At 48.9% G+C, this 22271-nt stretch overlaps 1 protein-coding gene across 5 annotated transcripts in view; it reads right to left on the reverse strand.

The window, feature by feature from the left end:
- Positions 1–22271, reverse strand: part of LOC134347255 (FYN-binding protein 1) — a 253395-nt gene that overhangs the window by 63937 nt on the left and 167187 nt on the right. For 4 of the 5 annotated variants that reach the window (XM_063049617.1, XM_063049616.1, XM_063049619.1 and 1 more), the window contains exons 7-13: positions 21681–21795; positions 16495–16654; positions 12832–12982; positions 12092–12123; positions 10666–10735; positions 9043–9189; positions 1906–1937 (exon numbers count right to left, since the gene is read on the reverse strand). In XM_063049617.1, the coding sequence (XP_062905687.1) occupies positions 1906–1937; positions 9043–9189; positions 10666–10735; positions 12092–12123; positions 12832–12982; positions 16495–16654; positions 21681–21795 (707 nt within the window). The remainder of the gene's footprint in view (positions 1–1905; positions 1938–9042; positions 9190–10665; positions 10736–12091; positions 12124–12831; positions 12983–16494; positions 16655–21680; positions 21796–22271) is intronic. The other variant, XM_063049618.1, reaches the window with a different exon arrangement.

A 22271-nucleotide genomic window follows, 5' to 3' on the forward strand; every position in this document is an offset into this window, starting at 1 on the left:
TCATGGTGGTGTAATTGGTCGGGGCGGTTTAATTGGTCACGTGGGTGTAATTGGTCGGGGGGGTGTAATTGGTCGGGGGGTGTAATTGATCACGGTGGTGTAATTGGTCACGGGGGTGTAATAGGTCGGGGGGATGTAATTGGTCGGGGTGTGTCATTGGTCACGGTGGTGTAATTGGTCATGGGGTGTAATTGGTCACAGGGGTGTAATTGGTCGGAGGGGTGTTAATTGTACACAGGGGTGTAATTGGTCACGGGATGTAATTGGTCACGGGGGTGTAATTGGTCGGGGGGGTGTAATTGGTCAGGGGGGTGTAATTGGTCAGGGGGGTGTAATTGGTCAGGGGGGGTGTAATTGGTCACGGGGGTGTAATTGGTCGGGGGGCTGTAATTGGTCACAGGGGTGTAATTGGTCGGGGGGTGTAATTGGTCAAGGGGGTGTAATTGGTCATGGGGGTGTAATTGGTCAGGGGGGGTGTAATTGGTCACGGGGGTGTAATTGGTCACAGGGGTGTAATTGGTCACGGGATGTAATTGGTCACGGGATGTAATTGGTCACGGGGGTGTAATTGGTCGGGGGGGTGTAATTGGTCAGGGGGGTGTAATTGGTCATGGGGGTGTAATTGGTCATGGGGTGTAATTGGTCACGGGGGTGTAATTGGTCGGAGGGGTGTAATTGGTCACAGGGGTGTAATTGGTCACGGGATGTAATTGGTCACGGGGGTGTAATTGGTCGGGGGGTGTAATTGGTCACGGGGGTGTAATTGGTCGGGGGGTGTAATTGGTCAGGGGGGTGTAATTGGTCAAGGGGGTGTAATTGGTCAGGGGGGGTGTAATTGGTCACGGGGGTGTAATTGGTCAAGGGGGTGTAATTGGTCGGGGGTGTAATTGGTCAAGGGGGTGTAATTGGTCATGGGGGTGTAATTGGGTGGTGTGAGCTTGTTACTGTGCTATATTTCTAAATAAGTAATTACATAAAATAATATCTTTCTCCTTTCATCTTGAATCTTTGCCCTCTACTTTGAGACCCCCCCCCTCATTGCTGGAAGGCCTGTTGCCTTGCTGTGTCTAACCAATCCTTCCTATACGTCTCAGAACCCAGGAAATACCTGAATTGGTGGGGCTCAGAGTGGAATGGGCCAAATGCAGGAAACTGGAACAAGCTGGGTGGGCACGGTGGTTACAACAGACTGGATGGGCTGAAGAGCCTTTATTTCTGCTGTACTGTTCTATGGCTCATGACTTCGGCCTACTTCATGTTATGGGATTGACTGAGAGGGTCCAGAGGAGGCGCACAGGAATGATTCAGGAATGAAAGGGTTAACGTTGGAGGAACATTTAATGCTCTGGGACGGTACTCACCGCAATTCTCTTGAAACATCAAATATTGAAGGGTCTGGATAGAGTGGATATGGACAGGATGTTTCCTATAGTGGGTGAGTCTAGCACCAGAGGACATGGCTTCCGAGTAGAAGAACATCCCCTTAGAACGGAGATGAGGAGGAATTTCTCTCACCAGACCATGGTGGATCTGTGGATTCATTACCACAGATGGCCAAGTCATTGAGTATTCTTAAAGCAGAGGCTGTTGATAGGTTCTTGATTAGTCAGGGTGTCAGAGTTTACAGGGAGGAGGCAGGAGGAAGGGGTTGAGAGGGGTGATTAATCAGCCATGATGGAATGGCAGAGCAGACCTGATGAGCCAAATGGGCTAATTCTGCTCTCCAGTCTCAAGGGTTCACAACTCTGCATTGTACTTTGTCCACTGCCGGGCCCCAAAACGTTGGTCTCCAGCTTTGCAGCTCATGGCTCGTGACCCTGGTGGGAATGTGACGAGAGGTCCCCAATTACACAGCACAAATGATCAACACACATCATAACCGCGTCACACAGGAAACGCCCTCACCTGCTGCAAACTCTGATGGCATGGAGGCAGACCTGGGGAGAGAAGAAATGCAGAGAAAATTACTCTCAGCCTGGGCAGTTAAAGAGGACACGGCGGGCTCTGAAGGTGAATGAGAATAACACAACATTAGATACTGGTGGGAGGGAGGCAAGATTTGATCAGGTTAATAACTGTTAGATAACCAGATATAGAAACATTATTCCGCCCAGTGAGAGCCCTTTCAGAGTTCAGTGTTCTGCCCAGCCACATGGAATCGGGAATGGGAGCCATGCTGTGATTCTGAGGGTAACTTTAACCACAGCTGCAAATCCAGTTGAATGCCAAGACCAGTAACACAACAAAAATGTGACTGATACCCTCCTAATGGTTACTTATGGTTGTTATAGCCGGGGGCGGGAATAGGTACAAGATCCCACTGCCTATTAAATGCTCCCAATGGTGCGTGTCTCAAATAGTCTCTGACAACCAAGTCCAGCTCTTGCCCACGTGTGGCTCAGTCACTGAGCCGGGCAGAACTGTTTCTACCGAGAGGAGACGGGGTAAAGGTGGGTTACTGGCACCTTAAAACCAGTCGCCAGGCAGATGGGGCTCGTCAACCGTGGTTGGCAGCTCACCAGGGGAAGGAAAACCCTGATCTCAAACCTCCACTGCCTTGTGGCTATCCCCACTCATGGGGAAGGCTTTGGGAGTAAACCCCGAGGGAAAAATCCAGAACTGGAGACCCTAAGCCAGTCCCACGTTGAGTTCAATGCCAACTGACAACTCCTGTGATGATGCTGGTGTTAAAATGTATCGGCCTCTGCCGTTCCTTTGGGTTCCTCAGATGTGCAGAGACCGGAGCCTGCTACACGGGCAACAACTTTCTCTCCGTATCGAACAGCCCTGGCTTGTGTATCGCGTAGACTTCTGGGACGCAACATCCATTGTCAACCCCGACCAACAAAGACAACCCCTCACCAAACCATCATAATGTCTTTCCCTTTTCACATTAACCTGGCTCTTCAGGCATGTGAAGATGCTATTTCTGGTCAGCTTGCCATCTAGATAACTCCTTGGACAGGAGAGGAGTGGATGGCTATGGGCCAAACGAGGGCAGACGTGACCAGCTGGCTGGGCATGGATGAGATGGGCTGAAGGGCCTGTTTCTGTGCTGTATGGTTCCATAGCTCATGAATACATGAAGTGATGCCGGCTGGATGTCAGCTCCTGGTAGGGTCACTCGTGAAGGTAAGGTCAACGGGAGGTCCCAGACCAACAGCGATCCAAACAAGACCTGAATGGAGGAACTGGTGGAAGATGACGACACAACAACGGTGAAGATGGAAGAAGGCTGCTGCAGTGAACGGTCCCCAGTCGTCTTGCACTTCACGCCACTTGACCCTGTGGGGGCTGCCCGTGTATGTCATGCACGTGAAGGGAATAACCCCTCAGGAGAACATCCTACTCGTTTCGAGTGATCGCCATGCCCTGTATGTACCTCCACTTGGATTCTGGTCTTCCGGTAGGATGGTGATGCGCTTGGTAGCAGTTCCCACTCCGGGTCCAACGAATGGTGCAAAGGTGTGGCTTTAATGTTTTTTCTTGTAATTGCAAGACCCTGCTGGACACTGGCAAGATAAAATACCGCAAGCCTGGTTCATTGGTTCACTGACAGTGGTGGGGCTGCATGGCCTCAGTTGTTGTGTTGGTCATGCAGTGGTGTCGCCTGTTACAGCCACCCAGTGGCGGTGTGGGAGAGGACAGAGGTGTGGTGGCACGCTGGAGTCTGTGCTGGGATGAGGGCTGCAGACTCCCGATGGTGCTGCCCTCCAGTGTTCACTCCCTGGAACATGAACTGAACTGCCTTTGCCTGTGACTGACCCAGCGCAAGATGAGGAACTGCTGTGTGCTTGTTCTTGCAGAAACATGGCTCTAGGGCAACATCCCATGCACTGTCAACCTTCATGCTGCCACACTTGTGCAAAAATCATCTTGTGACTGTATGTGCCACCGTCACTGTGTTTTGTACCTTGGCCCCTGAGGAACGATGTTTTGTTGATGTTTGGCCGTACACACGGGAGATCTGATACAGGTTTATAAAACGTGTGGCTGAATGACAATTAAACTTGAAGCTGAGAAGCTTGACAAGGCGCACCAGGCTTACATTGCCTGAGAGAGTGGCAGAAACTGTGATCAGTAAGTTACTTTGACCGATGCTGGGATAATTCCTGCTCTCGCTCTCTCCAAAGGATTATCTCAGATACGTTCCAGGCAGAATGCGGAGACTTTGGAGAGAGGTTCGCCTGTGTGCCATCTGCATTAGAGGATATGAGCTACAGGGCCTGGTTGGACAAACTTGGGTTGTTGTCTCTGGACCAACAGAAGCCAATGGGAGATCTGATAGAGGTTTAGAAAATTACAAGCACAAGAGATTTTGCTGGGCGGCGTGGTTGAAGGGCCAGAAGGGCCTGTATCTACACTGTATCCCAACGAACAAATAAACAAACAAACTTTCTATGTAAACCCACGACAATTCGGACAGCATTGGGTATACTTAGATGGAGGGGAGAATCTCATTGAACCCTATCGAATATTGAAAGGCTTCGATAAAGTGGATGTGGAGAAGATGTTTCTTATAGTGGGGGAGTCCAGGACCACAGGGCACAGCCTCAGAATAGAGGGATGTATATTTAAAACAGAGATAAGGAGGAATTTCTTTAGCCAGAGGGTGGTGAATCAGCGTTATTCAATGCTACTGACGGCTGTGGAGACCACATCCTTGAGATTGATAGGAGCTTGATTCATCAGAAAATCAAGGGTTACAGGGAGAAGGCAGGAGAATGGGGTTGAGAGGGATAATAAATCAGCCATGATGGAATGGCAGAGCAGACTCGATGGGCAAATGGCCTAATTCTACTTCTTTGTCTTATGGTCAGAAGGGATTAGTTTAGGTAGGTGTTGAATTACTAATTCAATTAGTTTGGTACAACATTGTGAGCTGGAGGGATTGTTTCTGTTCTGTACCATATTCTATATTTTACAACACTTTATAGTACCAGTGGCCTGTGTTCAATTTCCACCGGTGTAAGGAGTTTGTACGTTCTCCCCGTAACTGTGCCGGTTTCCTCTGGGTGCTCTGGTTTCTTCCCACAGTCTAAAGATGTACCGGTTGGTAGACACAAGGAATTCTGCAGATGCTGGAAATTCAAGCAATACACATCGAAGTTGCTGGTGAACGCAGCAGGCCAGGCAGCATCTGTAGGAAGAGGTACAGTCGACGTTTCAGGCCGAGACCCTTCGTCAGGACTAACTGAAGGAAGAGTTAGTAAGAGATTTTAAAGTGGGAGGGGGAGGGGGAGATCCAAAATGATAGGAGAAGACAGGAGGGGGAGGGATGGAGCCAAGAGCTGGACAGGTGATTGGCAAAAAGGATATGAGAGGATCATGGGACAGGAGGCCCAGGGAGAAAGAAAAGGGGGAGGGGGGGACCCAGAGGATGGGCAAGAGGTATAGTGAGAGGGACAGAGGGAGAAAAAGGAGAGAGAGAGAAAGAATGTGTGTATATAAATAAATAACGGTTGGGGTACGAGAGGGAGGAGGAGCATTAGCGGAAGTTAGAGAAGTCGATGTTCATGCCATCAGGTTGGAGGCTACCCAGACAGAATATAAGGTGTTGTTCCTCCAACCTGAGTGTGGCTTCATCTTTACAGTAGAGGAGGCCGTGGATAATCATGTCAGAATGGGAATGGGATGCGGAATTAAAATGTGTGGCCACTGGGAGATCCTGCTTTCTCTGGCGGACAGAGCGTAGATGTTGGTGGGTTCATTGGTCATTGTAAATCTTCCTGTGATTAGGCTAGGATTAAGTTGGGGGATTGCTAGCTAATGTAGCTCAAAGGGGTGGAAAGGCATGTTCTATACTGTATGCCAATAAATAAACAAACAAGCACCCTATATTCAACAGGCCAGGCAGCATCTCTAGGAAGAGGTACAGTTGACGGTTCAGGCCAAGACCCTTTGTCAGTTGCTTGAATTTCCAGCATCTGCAGAATTCCTCGTGTTAGCACTCTATATTCTCTGTTGAATAAATATTTTATGTTCTCTGTTCCATATCCAGCAGATGGCAGTCTTTCACTGTGCGAACAGGAGCTGGTAATGCATCACAAGCTCCCAGTGCTTCCTGTTTCATGAATCTTACTGCTCATTTACAGTTCTGCTGAGACAACGCAGCAGGCCAGAGCGAAGGGGCAGGCTACTCACCCGACCAAGGAGAGACACTGAGTTTAAAAAAAATTCCAGCTGCAACAAAACTTTCTCAGAAATGTAGAATTAAAACAAAAAGGAAGTTGCTGAAGATCTGAAATAGATGCAGAGAGGATGCTGAAATTTCCAACAGATTAGCATCAGAGGGCAGGGGGACTGAGTCAATGTTTTTTGGTTGTCTCCAGCACTGAGGGCATCTTCAAAAGGCGATGCCGCAAAAAGAAGGCATCCATCATTAAGGCCCTCTTCTCATGACTACCATCAAGGTCGAGGTACAGGAGCCTGAAGACTCACACTCAACGATTCAGGAACAGCTTCTTCCCCTCTGCCATCAGATTCGTGAAAGGACAATGAACCCATGAACATTATCTCACTAACACAAGAGATTCTGCAAATACTGGGAAATCCTCCAGCATTTTTGCTCTGATTTTGAATCACATTTATTTTTACACATATTTCTTATTATAATTTATAGTAATTCTATGTATAGCACTGTACTGCTGTGACAAAACAGCAAATTTCATGACACACTCAGTGGCCACTTTAATAGGTACAGGAGTGGAACCTGTGAGGTTTTCTGCTGCTGTAGTCTCTCCACTTCAATGTTCAACGTCTTGTGCATTCAGAGGTGCTCTTCTGCACACTACAGTTGTAACGTGTGGTTATTTGAGTTACTGTCACCTTCCTGTCAGCTTGAACCAACATGGACATTCTGGAGTTCTCTTTTTGCACCGCTCTCTGTAAACTCTAGAGACTGTTGTGCATGAAAATCCCAGAGATCGGCAGTTTCTGAGATACTCAAACCACCCTGACTGGCCCCAGTAATCATTCCACGGTCTATATCACTTAGATCACATTTCCTCCCCATTCTGATGTTTGGTCTGAACAACTGAACCTCTTGACCATGTCTGCATGCTTTAATGCACTGAGATGCAGCCACCTGATTGGCTGGTTAGATATTTGCTTTAATGAGCAGGCGTACCTAATAAAATGGCTACTGAGCACGAGGAAAATTGAGTCTCATTCTTTAACTGGACTGTGCTTGAGCTGAAATTTAATTGGACTGTATTTGAGCTGAAATTTAATTCTGCGCCTTTCTCCTCAGGCACTGTCTGATCAGCTGAGTATTTCCTGAATACTCTGACCCGCCAGTGAAATAGTTGAGACTCTAAGCACTCTCATGGGATTATTTCTGGGACAGAAATCTGCCATATGGGTTGCTGGAGGATTCTAGCAGTTTTTTCACCAAAGCAGATGCCAGGCCATTCGTTCCAGAATTATTTAATTATCTGAAAGTTCCTTGGCTGTCTTGGTGGGACATAAATGCACGTCACTCGAGTGATAATTCAGCAGATGGCCATGCTAGTGCAGTGGAAATCCTAGTGTGAGGCACGCACAGAGAGTGGAACGAGCTGGCAGCAGAAGTCATGGATGAGGTTCAGTTGTGACGTTTAGGACAAGTTTGGATAGGTACACAGGTGGGAGGGGTATGGGGAGCTATGGTCCGGGTGCAGATCGATGGGACGAGGCAGATTGGCAGTTCGACACGAAAGGCTTATTTCTGTGCTGTAGCCTGCTATGACTTTTTGACAAGTATGGTACAATAATTCCAGCACCCCCAGACCAGGTCGGAATTCACTGTTAAAAACACAAGAGATTCTCCAGAAGCTGGAAATCTGGAGCAACACGCACAAAATGCTGGAGGAACTCAGCAGGTCAGGCAGCATCCACGGAGAGGAATAAAGCAGTCAGCATCTTGGGCCAACGAAGAATCTTGCTCTGAAATGTCGACTGTTTATTCCCTTCTATAGATGCCTCCTGACTTGCTGAGTTTGTCCAGAAGTTTGGGTGTGTGACTGTGAAATGGTTGGAATGACCTGTGAATGGGAAATTAGTTTTAACAGTATCGTACTTGGGACCAGTTCCAGGTGTTTGCCCAAGGACAGCCAGGATAAACCAGGTATTATGGAGCCTGAGTGACACGTGGACTCAGTGTTAACGATGGCAGGGCTCCTGCTCGGCAGAACTTCAGCAAGCTGGCACCATCTGCTGACGGTCTCCCATGCCTATCCCGAGTGGGATTGCTAACCCAGTCCTCTCTGAAAATGGCACTACTAACAGGTGCACTGTCTGGGGGGAACTGCATTGCCTTGGCTGCGGTGCAGACTAGGCCCTCACGTCGCGGGGTCGCCTGTTGCAGCTGCCCAGGGGAGGAGACACCGTAGGCAGTGCGGGAGGGAGAAGAGGCCTCTGTGGGCACGGTGGAACCTGTACTGGGTTAAGGGCAGGCCCTTCCTACTGCTGCTGCCTTTGAGTTTTCATTCAGTGCACCCTCCAGTGCTCGCTCAGTGGAATGACAAACTGGATGAGGATAACATCCCATACATCATCAATCTACAAGCCATGGCACTCGGGGTCCTGGGCTGTTTTTTTTTGTGCGATTGTATGCTTTCTGCTATCGTAACCACATGTGCTATATGTTCTGTGTGCTGTGGTAATGTGATTTGCAGCTTGTTCCCAGAGGAACACTGTTCCGTTTGGCTGTATTCGTATGTGGTTGAATGATAATTAAACTTGAGCTTGACTTCACAAACATTCACTCGGCAGAGACAGACCATCCAACAATAAGCCCAGATGACCCATGGAAATTATCAGAGACATAGTCACGGAATAACAAGGAAAAGCAGGCAAGAAGATCAAGTGGGGTCAAGATCGAACAGAAACTAATTTCTTTGTAGTCTTCCCTTATTGATTGGGTTAGGGTCAGTGAGTAACTGATGCCACTAAGCAGTAAGACAGGGTCAGTTCTCAAGCAGTAACACACAATCTCTGATATATTAGTACTGGGCTGGAGTTATTAGTAGGATGATGATCTGGCTACGTCTGGTATCTTACGGGAGCTGGCGTTCACCGCTTTCACCCTGTATTTCACTGCTCTCCTTCTCTTTCGACTTTTTCTCTTTGCCGTCTGTCTCCACCTTCTTCTTCCTCAGGAGTGCCCAGGACCAAGACCCGAGCTTTGATGCATCCTGTGACGTAGGACTTCAAAGCACGCAGGGCATTATTATTGGTTATCAAACCCCAGGCACTAACAGGACGACCCACAACCTTTTGCTCCCCAACATGACCACTAGAATGTTGGTTAAACATCCTTAAACTCTGACCTTACAACCTGAATAACATATATAACCTCTTGAACTTGGCAGAGGTTTGTGGGTGGCATGGTAGCATTGCAGTTTGGCTAACACTGTTACAGTGTCAGTGATCAGGGTTCAATTCCTGCTACTGTTTGTAAGGAGTTTGCACGTTCTGCCCGTGATTGCGTGCGTTTCCTCCAGGGGCTCTGCCTTCATTCCAAAGTTGGGAGCTTAATTGGTCACATGGATATAATTGGGTGCTTTGGGCTCATTGGGTCAAGATTGGCCTTTTATCATGGTGTGTCCCTAACTAAAATAAAATAAAGTCTCCTTCATGTATGTAAAGCTTATGAACGAAGATCCTCACTGTCTGGGCCAGGCCATCTTCTCTCAGTACCCATTGGGCGGGGGCATAGGAGCCCAAAGCCCCACACCACCAGGTTGAGAAACAGCAACACCGTTAGTGTAATGCTATATGACTGGGGTTCAATTCCCGCTCCTGCCTGTAAGGAGTTTGTACCTTCTCCCCCGTGACCAGAACATCCGTTTCCTCCAGGTGCTCCTGTTTCCCCCCACATTCCAAGGACATAGGGGTTAGGGCCGGTGAGCTGTGGGCATGCAACGTTGGCGCCAGCAGCGTGGCGACGCTCACGAGCTGCACCGCGGTCCACCACATCCTTGGACAGTGTTGGTCGTTGACGCAAACGGCACCTTTCACTGTTTCAATGTACATGTGACAAATAAAGCTAGTCTTTCACCTTTTAAAAGTCGGACCGCAGAAATAATTTCTCCAGAAAGATGGAGGACTGGAAGAAGTCAAACACTCCCTCACGAGAATAGCTCCAGAAACAGAAGGGTTAACATATGAGGAGCATTTGATGTCTCTGGGCCCGTACTCATTGGAGTTTAGAAGAATGTGGGAGATCTCACTGAAACCTATTGAATGTTGAAAGGCCTAGGTAGAGTGGAGAGGATGTTCCTTATAGTAGGGGGTCCAAGACCAGAGGGCACAGCCTCAGAATAGAGAGACGTCCTTTAGAACAGAGATGAGGGGGAATTTCTTTAGCCAGAGGCTGGCGAATCTGTAGAATTCTGTAGGTGGCTGACATGGTCAAGTCATTGGGTATATTTAAAACAGAGACTGAAAGGTTCTTGATTAGTCAGGGCATCAAAGGTTATGGGGAGAAGACAGGAGAGTGGGATTACGAGAGAAAATAAATCAGCCATGATGGAATGGTGGAGCAGACTCGATGCGTTAAAGGGTCTAATTCTGCTCCTGTCCTATAGTCTCACTGCAGTCAGTGCATCCAACAAAGCACATAGCCACTCAGCACACCAGCCCCCAGCCCGCACCTGCAGTCACAGATCACTATCCACTTACTTAACATCCTCAGGTATCTCATCCACGTCGTCATAGATCTCTTCACCGGGTGGAGGGGGAGGAAAGCCGCCTGTGGAAGACCGTGAGACACAAAGCCGTCAGCTCCTCAGCTGCACGCATAGGTGGATCACAGTCACGATCAGAGGGGGCGATTCCGAGCACCACGGTCGCCTCCAACGGTAACCCAATGGTGGGACGAGCTGGTTCAGGGAGCGTCACAAAGCCAAGGACGCATGAGAAAGCGCAATGAGGGCCACGTTTAAGATTACACTGAGCGTGAAACGAGCTGCCATGCATTCGGGTGCAGGTTCAATTGAACTTTTCAGAGAGGTTTGAATGGGCTACGGTCCAGGTGTGGGTCAATGAGACTAGGCAGGATAACAGGCCAGCACGGACAAGATGCGCCAAATGGACTAATTCTGTTGCTTTGTCTTATGGTCTCTAAATCCTTTCAAGGACTCTTCATCATATGTTCTTGATATTAATTGCTTATTTATTCATTATTATGTTTTTTGTCTTTGCATTTATCTTTTATGCCTGCAAGACAACGGACCTCAGGGTTGTATATGTGCAGCGTATAAACACGAGCAAGTCTGCAGATGCTGGAAATCCAGGGCAACTCACACAGAACGCTGGGGAGCAGGGGAGAGTCAGGGAGGTGACGGGGAGGGGGAGGGTCAGGGAGGTGATGGGCAGGAGGAGAGAGCAGGGGAGGTGATGGGCATGGGGAGAGAGCAGGGGGAGAGTTGGGGAGGTGATGGGGAGAGTCAGGGAGGTGATGGGCAGGAGGAGAGAGCAGGGGAGGGTCAGGGGAGGTGATAGGGAGGGGGAGAGAGCAGGGGAGGGTCAGGGAGGTGATGGGCATGGGGAGAGAGCAGGGGGAGAGTTGGGGAGGTGATGGGGAGAGTTGGGGAGGTGATGGGGAGAGTCAGGGAGGTGATGGGCAGGAGGAGAGAGCAGGGGAGGGTCAGGGGAGGTGATGGGGGAGAGAGCAGGGGAGGGTCAGGGAGGTGATAGGCATGGGGAGAGAGCAGGGGAGAGTTGGAGAGGTGATGGGGAGAGTCAGGGAGGTGATGAGCATAGGGGAGAGAGCAGGGGAAGGTCAGGGAGGTGATGAGCAGGGGAGGTGATAGGCATGGGGAGAGAGCAGGGGAGAGTTGGAGAGGTGATGGGGAGAGTCAGGGAGGTGATGGGCAGGGGAAGAGAGCAGAGCAACATGGAGCTGCTGTGTTCACCAGCAACTTTGATGTGTGTTGCTTGAATTTCCAGCATCTGCAGAATTCCTGTTGTTTAGAGCAACATGGAGTAGGGTTGGTGGGAATAGTCAGCGAGCTGGCTGAGGCATGACGGGCTGAAAGGCCTCGCTCTATGACATAAGGCGATGTGAGAGGGTAAAATGTGTCACAGTGATTTATGTCGTACTTACCACTGCTGCCTGTACTGCTGTTCCCGGTACCTCTGGAGAATGCAAGGAAAGAAGATCCAAGTTAACAATAGTACAGAACAGGACAAATACAGCACTTCGGGGCATGCAGAGTGAGCTTGGAGCTCTCATACTCGAGAGCGTGCAGAGCTGAGAGTTCGCACAGGTTCGCACGAGAGTTCACAGAGCTGAGAGGCTCGAGTTTAGAACCTAGAGTTTAACCCGCCGCTGAGACAGCCTAGAGCGCAGAGTACTCTGAAGGCCAAGTCATTGGGTATATTTAAAGTAAGGATTGATATGTTCTTGATTAGTAAGGGCATCAAATGTTCTGGGCAGAAGGCAGGAGAACGGGATTCAGAGGAAAAAACAAGGGGTACAATTTTAAGGCGATTGGAGGAAATTATAGAGGGTTGTCAGACATAGGCTTTATTTACAGAGAGTGATGGGTGTGTGTTAGAGGCAAATACATTAGGGGCATTTAATAAACACTTAGACAGGCCCATGGGTGAAAGAAAAATAGAGGGTTATGTAGGTGGGAATGGATAGTTTGATCTTAGAGTAGGTCAAAAGTTTGTTACAACATTGTGGGCCAAAGGGCCTGTACTGTGTTCTAATGTTCTATGTTTTAAACATTAAATGGCGAAACAGAATCGATGGGCTGAGTGGCGCCTATGTCTCATGGTCATGGTCATGGTCATGGTCACTGACAGACAAGTGGCGCACTGGTCGGTTTCTGTCCTTACAGGCCGATGTCATTAGTTGGGGCAACATCGTCGTAGAGTTCTTGATCCTGCACTGGGGACTTCAGGGCAGCTGAGTCTTTGGGCTTGCCGATGGCTTTCTTTCGTATCTCATTGTAGTTGATATCCACGCAGGTCACCTTAATGTAGCCGTCTGCAGAAGGGAAGAGAGAGGAAAGAGGAGGGGACTGTTAGAACCTGATGGTTTTGAGCGACAGTTCTTCAGAAGTCAAAAATGAGACAGGAAATTTGTAGCTTACAATCGATTATTGAGTGTTATACAATCAAAGAAGATGAAGGCAGAGAGATGAACTGCGTGAGGAGAGGGCTTGTGGAGGGGGGTGTGGAGATGGGGGCAGGCAGTGTTCTGTGTGTAAGGACATTAGCAATGCTCAGCTGTCCAGAATATTTCCATGCGACAGAATGCTGACACAAACAGCACCGTGATGATGGCTGGATAGCCTGGGTTTGGCGGGGTTGTCCAGGATACCAGGTCAAACACTCTCCGCCAGCTCTTCTTCAATATGAAACCTTCAGGGTCCACCGCAATGTCTGGGGTCTCATCCGAAAGAAGGGATTTGTGTGGTTTGTAAACTCAGCCAGCTCCATCACACTCTGAGGGTACCTTCACGAGCTGGTGCCTCAGGAAAGTGGCATCCCTCGTTAAGGATCCTCACCTCGGGCACGCCTTCCTTTCGATACCACCAGGGAGGTGTCGTGTGTGTGAGACAGACACTGTGTGTGAGTGTGTGTGACAGACATTGTGTGGGTGAGAGACTGTGTGAGTGAGTGTGAGAGAGATAGAGACTGTGAGTGTGAATGAGAGAGAGAGAGTGTGTGTGTGTGTGTGTGTGTGTGTGTGTGTGTGTGTGTGTATGTGTGTGTGTGTGTGTGTGTGTGTGTGTGTGTGTGTGTGTGTGTGTGTGTGTGTGTGTGGTTCTCTGTGTGAGTGGAAGGAAGATTTGCAACATGACCAGGAACAGACCTCTCTACACCACTGAGGCTCTCGCTTACGCACCTGGTTTTGTTTAAATTTGCATTCTCCGAATTTTTTTGTAATCAGTTTCGGAAGCCTGGGTGACTGGTTCTTCTCTGAGCTCCCTGCCTCTTGGCTGACCTCCTGTGTTCTACCATTGGAAATATTCTTACCATTTGCCACCCAGATTCTAACACCCATTCTTCTCAGTTTACTCATCATCCCATGTGGACATCCTGTCTGAGAATACCTCCATTTTCAAAACTGTGCCCCTCCCTACGCCAGGAACTTCTGCAGCTCTCAAAAGTAGCTTTATTATCAAAGTACATATATGTCACCATATATGACCCTGAGATTCATTTCTTGTGGGCATTCTCAATAAATCCAGAATAGAATCAATGAAGACCGCACCAGCTTGGCATTTAACCAGTGTGCAAAAGACAACAAACTGTGTAAATAAAAAAGAAAGAAACAATAACAATTATTAAATAAATAAGTGTAACGTTCCGTTATATTGGCTCGTATATGCCTAGGGGAAATCTCACCCAGCACCCATCTCAACGATCCCCATATTGAGAATGTGAGATGAAGAGGCCTTGAATGTGAGTCCATAGGTTGTGGGAACAGTTCAGTGACGGGGTGAGTGAAGTTATCCCCTTTGCCTGATGGTTGAGGGGGTAATAACTGTTTCCGAACCTGTTGGTGTGGCTCCTGTGCCTCCTTCCTATTGTCATCAGCGAGAAGAGGGTGGGGGTCCCTGACGATGGATGCTGCTTCCCTGCGACAACGCTTTGTGTAATTGTGTTTGGGAAGTTACTCTGCAGCTTTATAAAACTCTAGCTAGGCCGCATCTGGAGTATTGCTCACGGTTTTGGTCACCCTGCTCTGGAAAGGATGTGGGGGTTTTTGAGAGAGTGCAGAAGAGGCTTCTAATAGCATCCCCTCCTGGATTAGAGGGATCGAGCTATAATGACAGGTTGGACAAACTTGGGTTATTTTCTCAGGAGTGTCGGAACCCGTGAGGGTAGATCTGATCGAGGTTTCCACGGCTCTGAGAGCCAGTATCTTTTTATCCCCCCGGGGTCAAAATGTCTAATAGTAGAGGCAAACATTTAAAGTAAGAGGGGGTAAGTGGAAAGGGGCAAGTCAGAGAGTGGTGGGGGCCTGGGGTGGTGATGGAGACAGGTGCGAAAGGGGTGATCAATATGCAGGGAATGGAGGGACATGGGTCACGTACTGGCAGAAACGATCCGTTTAGTTGGCTACCAATTCCTTCCATTGTTTAAAAGTTTAATTACTAATTTAACTAGTTCAGGGGGGCCATGGTAGTGCAGTGGTTAGCGTGACACAATTGGGACTCGGGGCTCACTTCTGGCGCTGCTGGTGAGGTGTTCGCACGTTCTCCCCGTGACCGGGTGGGTTTCTTCCGGGTGATTTGGAAAAACCGGTTACTAACTTAGCTGGTCATTGTAAATTACCCTGTGATTAGGCTAGGGTTAAATAGGTGAGTTGCTTGTTGGGTTGGAAAGGCCTGCCCCACGCTGTATCTCTGAATAAATAAGTGAATATATAGATAAAGCACAACATGATGGGGAGGAGCTTAGGAGGATTAATGGCGCCTAACAGCGACTCCTTTGCGTACAGCTTCAGAAACAGCTCTACTTCCATCTTTAACATCTTTATTTTTCCCTTTCAGGGTTCTTTTGAAGACCCTGACCTGGAGTTACACGCTGACTACGGTTCTTTGGGGGAATGGGACCTGCTCTCGGAGTTTCACAACTGGCCGTTATTTGGCACACCAAGGGCTCGGCCTAAGAGCTTCTCTCGCCTTCAAAGGCCCGGAATTTCGTGGCTCTGGAGACGGGGGGATTTCGTGGCTCTGGAGACGGGGGGGATTTCGTGGCTCTGGAGACGGGGGGATTTCGTGGCTCTGGAGACCGGGGGGGATTTCGTGGCTCTGGAGACGGGGGGATTTCGTGGCTCTGGAGACCGGGGGATCGGAGGTCGGTGCCTCTGCAGGTGATCGGTGTGTCGTTGGAGACGGAAGATCTCTGGCTGTGTGCCCAGAGACCCGAGATCTTTGGGCACAGAGCTTGGAAAAAGCGACGCAACAGACTTTTAACGTCATAAACCAGCAAGTTGTTTGTTATGTCTCCCCTCTCACTGTGAAATGGAGACACGTCTTTTGCCATATTAGGGGGAGAGAGAGCCTGTGGTATGTCGAATACCGGGTGAACGAGTAGTCTTTGGGGTAATTGCAAGTCTGAGTCTTCGCTGTTGCTTTGCTCACGCTTGCGAGCTCGGTGACAGTGCGGATGGTTTTTTTGCCGTGGGGGGAGGGGGGATTGTTGCTTGCTTCTGCTTACGCGTGGGAGGAGGAGCTGGGGGGGTCTTTGGGTTCTAACATTTAACTGTCGTTCATTCTTTGGGGCACTGCTCTGTTTTCGTGGATGGTTGTGAAGAAAAAGCATTTCAGGATGTATATTGTGTACATTTCTCTGACATTAAATGTATCTTTGAAACATTATGGGGCCGAGGGCCTGTTTCTGTGCATTACCTATTGAGGTTCTATCTGCCTCCCAGCCCCTGGGTCCACACTGCGTGGAGTTTGGATCACACGTGTGATGTGCTTGGGACCTGGCAGATACATGACACCCGTTGATATGTGGCATCCAGAATGTTCTACTTACATGTACCGTCCATGGTCCTGGCCAGCCACTTGCCCTCAGGATTGTCTGTGATGCGAATGACCTCGAGGTACTCTCCCTGCCTGCAGCTCAGCTCGTTCTTCCCGCCCTTGTAGTCCATCGTCACCTTCACCGTCTGGATCACCTCAATCGGCCCGGAAAACTGGACACAAGGCAGGAACAACACAGAGAAAATGCTGTCAGATTGGTCAACTCAGTTGGCCAGGCAGCGTGCACGGAAGTGAATGAACAGCCAACGTTTTGGGCCGAGACCCTTCTTCGGGACTGGAAAGGAAGGGGGAGGATGCCCGAATAGGAAGCTGGGGAGAGGGGAAGGAGTACAACTTGGCAAGTGGTAGATAAGCCGGGTGGGTGGGAGAAGGGACTGAAGTGAGAGGCTGGGAGGTGATAGGTGGAGAAGAAGGAATCTGATAGGAGAGGAGAGTAGATCATGGGAGAAAGGGAAGAAGGAGGGGTACGGCAGGAGATGACAGGCAGGTGAAGAGAACAGGTGAGAAGTCAGAATGGGGAATATAAGACGACGTAAAAAATTAACCAGAAGGATAAATCGACATCCACGCCATCAGATTGGAGGCTACCAGACAGAATATGAGGTGTTTCTCCTCCAATATGAGTGGGCTATTCACGGCCAAAGAGGAGGCTGTGGACTGACATGTCAGAACGGCAATGGGGACTGGAATTAAAATGGTTGGCCTTGGGGAAAACCCGCTTTTTGCGAATGGAGACAGAAGATTGGTTCGTAACCATGGAGAGTATAGACTGCGGTTGGGATGGGGTGGTCAATAAAGTCTTCAAACAACCAATTTTAGATCCATACTGCTCTCTGGTTCCAGAGAGGTGAGGACCAACCCTCAAACTACTGCAAAACCCAAAGTCAAAAGTCAACTTTATTGTCACGTGCACCGTACATGTATACACTCACTGGCCACCCTATACACCCACTGGCCACCCTATACACTCACTGGCCACCCTATACACTCACTGGCCACCCTATACACCCACTGGCCACCCTATACACCCACTGGCCACCCTATTAGATACCTCCTGTTCCTAATCAAGTGGCCACTGATTGTTCGTGGTCTTCTGCTGCTGCAGCCTATCCATTTCAAGGTTCAATGTGTTGTGCATTCAGAGATGCTGTTCGGTACACCACTGTTGTAACACGTGGCTATTTGAGTTACTGTCACCTTCCTGTCAGCTTGAGCCAGTCTGGACATTCTCCTCTGACCTCTCTCATTAACAAAAGGCTTTGCCCACAAAACTGGAAGTTTTTTTTGTTTCTCACACCATTCTCTGTAAACTCTGGAGACGGTTGTCTGTGAAAATCCCAGGAGATCAGCAGTTTCTGAGATACTCAGACCACCCAGCCTGGCACCAACAATCATTCCACAGTGAAGGTCACTGAGATCAGACTTCTTCCACATTCTGATATTTGGTCTGAAAAACTACAGAATCTCTTCACCACATCTGCATGCTTTTATGTACTGAGTTGCTGTGTGGTTGAGACATTGCACAGGAGAGAAACTCCAGCTTCCCTGAACTTAATGTCAGCCAACCGCAGGCTCATGACTGCTGTTCAGTAAGCCTGGCCCTCCGGGTCAGTAACTCAGTCGGCTGCCATGCCGGAATAGTCGACCCCCATGTGTACAGCCTCAACGGCTGGCCGTGATAGGCAATCAGACACGGCATTAGTTTCCCCCTTGACGTGTTGTATACCCGTTGTGAACTCAGATATGTAGGCCAGGTGGTGTTGCTGCCGTGCAAACCAAGAGTCTGATAGTTTGGCCATAGTGTGTACGAGGGGTTTGTAGCCGATGGACGCTGTGAAATGGCGACCCTCTAGAAGAAAATGAAAATGGCAGACAGACAGACAGAGACTGAGAAGCTCACGGTCAGACGTGCTGTACTCCCTTTCGGGGGGTTGGGAGGGGAACTGCTGGCTGAAGAAGGCGAGCGGCTGTCACACGCCTCAGACCGACTGTTTATGCACAGCACCCACAGCACAGTCTGAGTGTCAGGAGTAATGGCTGTGGGTACATGGGGAGTGGGTGTGTCAGTAGGGTTGCGTTAGAAAGGGCTCGTTTGGTATCATCAGATGCCCCGGCCATGTCCACCGACCAGTCAAGCACATGATCAGGGGTATTGCCTTTAAACACACTCTACAGGGGGAGCATAAGTTCAACAGCTCACTGAATGAAGTGGTGACAGAAATTCACCGTGCCTAAAAACACCTGTAGTTTTTCAGTAGTGTGGGGTGGTGGGAAATCCATAATAGTGGCTACTTCTGGTGGGAAGGTTTTTGCACCTTCTGTGGAGATGTGATGGCCGAGAAAGTCAAGGGTTGACTACCCAAAATGACATTTAGCAGGGTTAATAATTGAACTGTGTTGGCTTAAGCACTCGCAAAATGTGTGAACATGAGATATGTGTTTGGATTTTTACGCACTGACGACAAGAATGTCATCCAGGTAAACAAAAAGAAAATCTAAGTCTTTTAATACAGAGTCTATCAGCCGTTGGAAAGTCTGTGCAGCATTTTTCAGCCCAAAGGGCATTCACAGAAACTCAAAGGCCATACGGGGTTACCACAACCATTTTGGGAACATCTCTTGAGATCATGGCACCTGATGGTAGCCCCTAATTAGATCGACTTTGGAAAAAAATAACTTATAGGCTAAACGTACCAAAATGTCTAGGATGTGTGGGATGGACTAACGATCAGGGTGGTGACCTGATTAATATGTTGGTAACCGCTATGTGAGTGGCCACCATTGGATTTTGGGACTATATAGAGGGGCGAAGGCCAGGGCCTACTTGACCGGTGTACAATGCAAGGCTTTCCCTGCTCGCAAACTCAGCCTTCGCGGTTGCCAGCTTTTCTGGGTCCAGTCTACACACACAGGCATGGACTGGCGTGGCGGGCCAGTTGTGGCAATGTGGTTCTCGATGCCATGTTTTGTGACGGTGCTGGAGAATGTGAGCTTGGTGAGGTTTGGGAGTTCACCCAGCGGTCGGGTAAACTCACATCTGGTGGTGTATGCACTGGACAGAGTCGTTGAGGGGAACTTACTGGGGGATCAGGGTAACGACCCAAAGTCCTTGACCTCCACAAGCCGGCAAGTTCCTAAGATCGACTAACACTCCTGGAGCACACAGGAAATCTGCACCAAGCAGAGGTCCAGGCACTTTAGTCAGGACAAAGTCCCGTGTGTAACGTCACCCACGGAAGCAGAGCGTCGGCCGCCGTGTCCCGTAAATCTGGATCCCGCTGTCATTGGTGGTCTCCAGCGAGGTTTTGTCACTCTTTGCCTTCTCATCAATAGGCGATTCTGGCAGCACATTCACTTGAGCACTCGTATCACACAGGAAGCGTCGCCCTGATAGGGTGTCCGTAACGGACAGTAGACAACCCTGGCAGCTGGAACCCACCGTGTTCACAGACATCTGATGGCCCAATACGTTGGCACTGTCACAGCTATGAGGCGGTTGGCATTTCCTAGTCTTTGTACCGAAGTGAGTGTGGTAAAAACACAGACCCGGCATTGTCTGTTCCACAGTTTTAGCTAGTAGTCTGTTCTACGTGCTTAAGCCTCACTGACTGGGCTTATTAAGGCAGGGAGAGGAGGAGGAATGAGACACCACTGTCTGGCTGAGTGTAGACTCAGCAAGCTCCCTGTAGTCCTTCACGGGTGCATTAGTGAGGGCTATGTGAACTCCATCAGGCATTTGCTGCATGAAGAGTTCTTTAAAAATAAAACAAGGATGGTGATTTCCCAGGAGAGACAGCGTGTGGTGCATCTGTTCTGACAGCTTAGCATCGCCAAAGCAGGGCAAGTATGCTCAGACTCTGATAGTGTAAAAGGTGACCTTTCAGTGATCAGTATTTATCGTGTTCAAGCAGACTCATCAATCTTGCAGCCGTGGAATTGCTGAGCGATGCTACCACAATGTAAAATTCGATGTTATCGGTGGAGATTTCTTGCAGCGTGAATTGGGCCTCTCCTTGTACAAACCGAGTGACGGCATTTTGCTCCCAAAACTCCGGCAGTTTCAAGGCCACTGCATTGGCCGACATGTTCAGTAACTCCAGAATCGGCCTAGACCATCGGGGTCACCAATGTAGGTTTTCGCAAATAAAATGATGTGAGGTGTTTTATGTTTAAGAACAAAACTTACAACTCATTTACTGAACTCCAAAAAACTCAAAGTGCAGTTAAAGTCCTTTACGTAATTATGTCATCACGTCAGACCAGCCTCTTAAAGAACCCCAACTCAGTGTTGGTGGTTGTGGATTCTGTACGTTTCCACCAATTACAATAGCCTACACACTTTGCCCAAGGGTGAGCTGTAGGCTTTCAGAGGGAAGGAGCACATTACACCTTCCTTGCAGAGATGTAACTCCAGCCCACCACCCAACATAGCCCTGTATACCTCACCTATCCATAGACTTATCGAGATGGCTTCTAAATGTTGCTAATGTGCCTACCTCAACTACTATTTCTAACAGCTCACTCCAGATACAAAACACCCTTCTAAATCTCTCACTTCTGATCTTAAGCCTGTGCCCCCTTGTTCTCATCACCCCCTCTCTGGGAAAAAGGACTACATCTATGCCCCTCACGATCTTATGGACCTCTATCAGGTCTGATGTTCCAGGGAATACAATCCTAGTCTTGGCAATGTCTCCACAGGTCCTCTCCCAAAGTCAAAAGAGAAAAAAATGTGCAGTTGTGACAAAGACCAATGGGTACAGGATGAAGGGAGATCCGGCACAAACATAATGGACCAAATGGCCTTTTGTGTTGTACTGTATTTCGGTACTTGTTAGACCAACAGAGAGATTTATTTTGTTTATTTTTTTTTAAGAGATGTAGCACGGTAACAGGTCTCTCTGGCTCAACGAGCCCACACTGCCCAATTCCCCCCATTAACCTACTAACCTCTACGTCTTTGGCCTGTGGGAGGAAACTGTCGCACTCAAAGGAAACCCACACAGTCACAGGAAAAACATACATTCTCCGTGCAGGCAGCAGTGGGAATTGAACCCAGGTCACTGTCACTGTAAAAGTTGCACTACCATTCCACCCCATGGACAGCCCATTTCCTGAGAAACAACGTTTGTTGTGAACTGATCGGAAGGGATGATAGATCGGAGCCATGTTCATTACCTTGAATTTCTTCCTCATCTCCTGCTCCCTCTTTTTCTCCCTCAGCTCCTGCTCTTGTTTTCTCTTTTCCTCCTTCTCTCGTTTCTTCTCTTGCTCTTTCAGCTCCTTTCGAGACCTTTCACACAGAGAATATCAACATCACGTGACAGATCAAATTAATCTAATCTGTTCCTGAAACCGGTGGTGTGGGACATTGGGCTGACGTGGTGCTCCTGTCCGAAGGGAGCTGCGAGACAATGGCGTGGCCGGGCGATGGGGATCTTTGATGATGGGTTTTGCCTTTGTGAGGCAGCAGCACCTGTAGATATGACCGATGGTGGGGAGGGTTGTGACTATGATGTACTGGACAGAGTCTCTCCACCAGCAACTCACAGAGCTGCCACTCACTGGATGGTTTTTGTTTTTCACACCATTCTCTGTAAACTCTAGAGACTGTTGTGTGTGAAAATCCCAGGAGATCAGCAGATTCTGAGATAATCAAACCACCCATTCTGGCACCAGCAACCATGCCAAGGTCAAAATCACTTAGATCACATTTCTTCCCCATTCTGGTGTTTGGCCCAAACAACTGAACCTCTTGACCATGTCTGC

This window comes from Mobula hypostoma, chromosome 5 (assembly GCF_963921235.1).
Source record: "Mobula hypostoma chromosome 5, sMobHyp1.1, whole genome shotgun sequence".
Lineage (NCBI taxonomy): Eukaryota > Metazoa > Chordata > Chondrichthyes > Myliobatiformes > Myliobatidae > Mobula > Mobula hypostoma.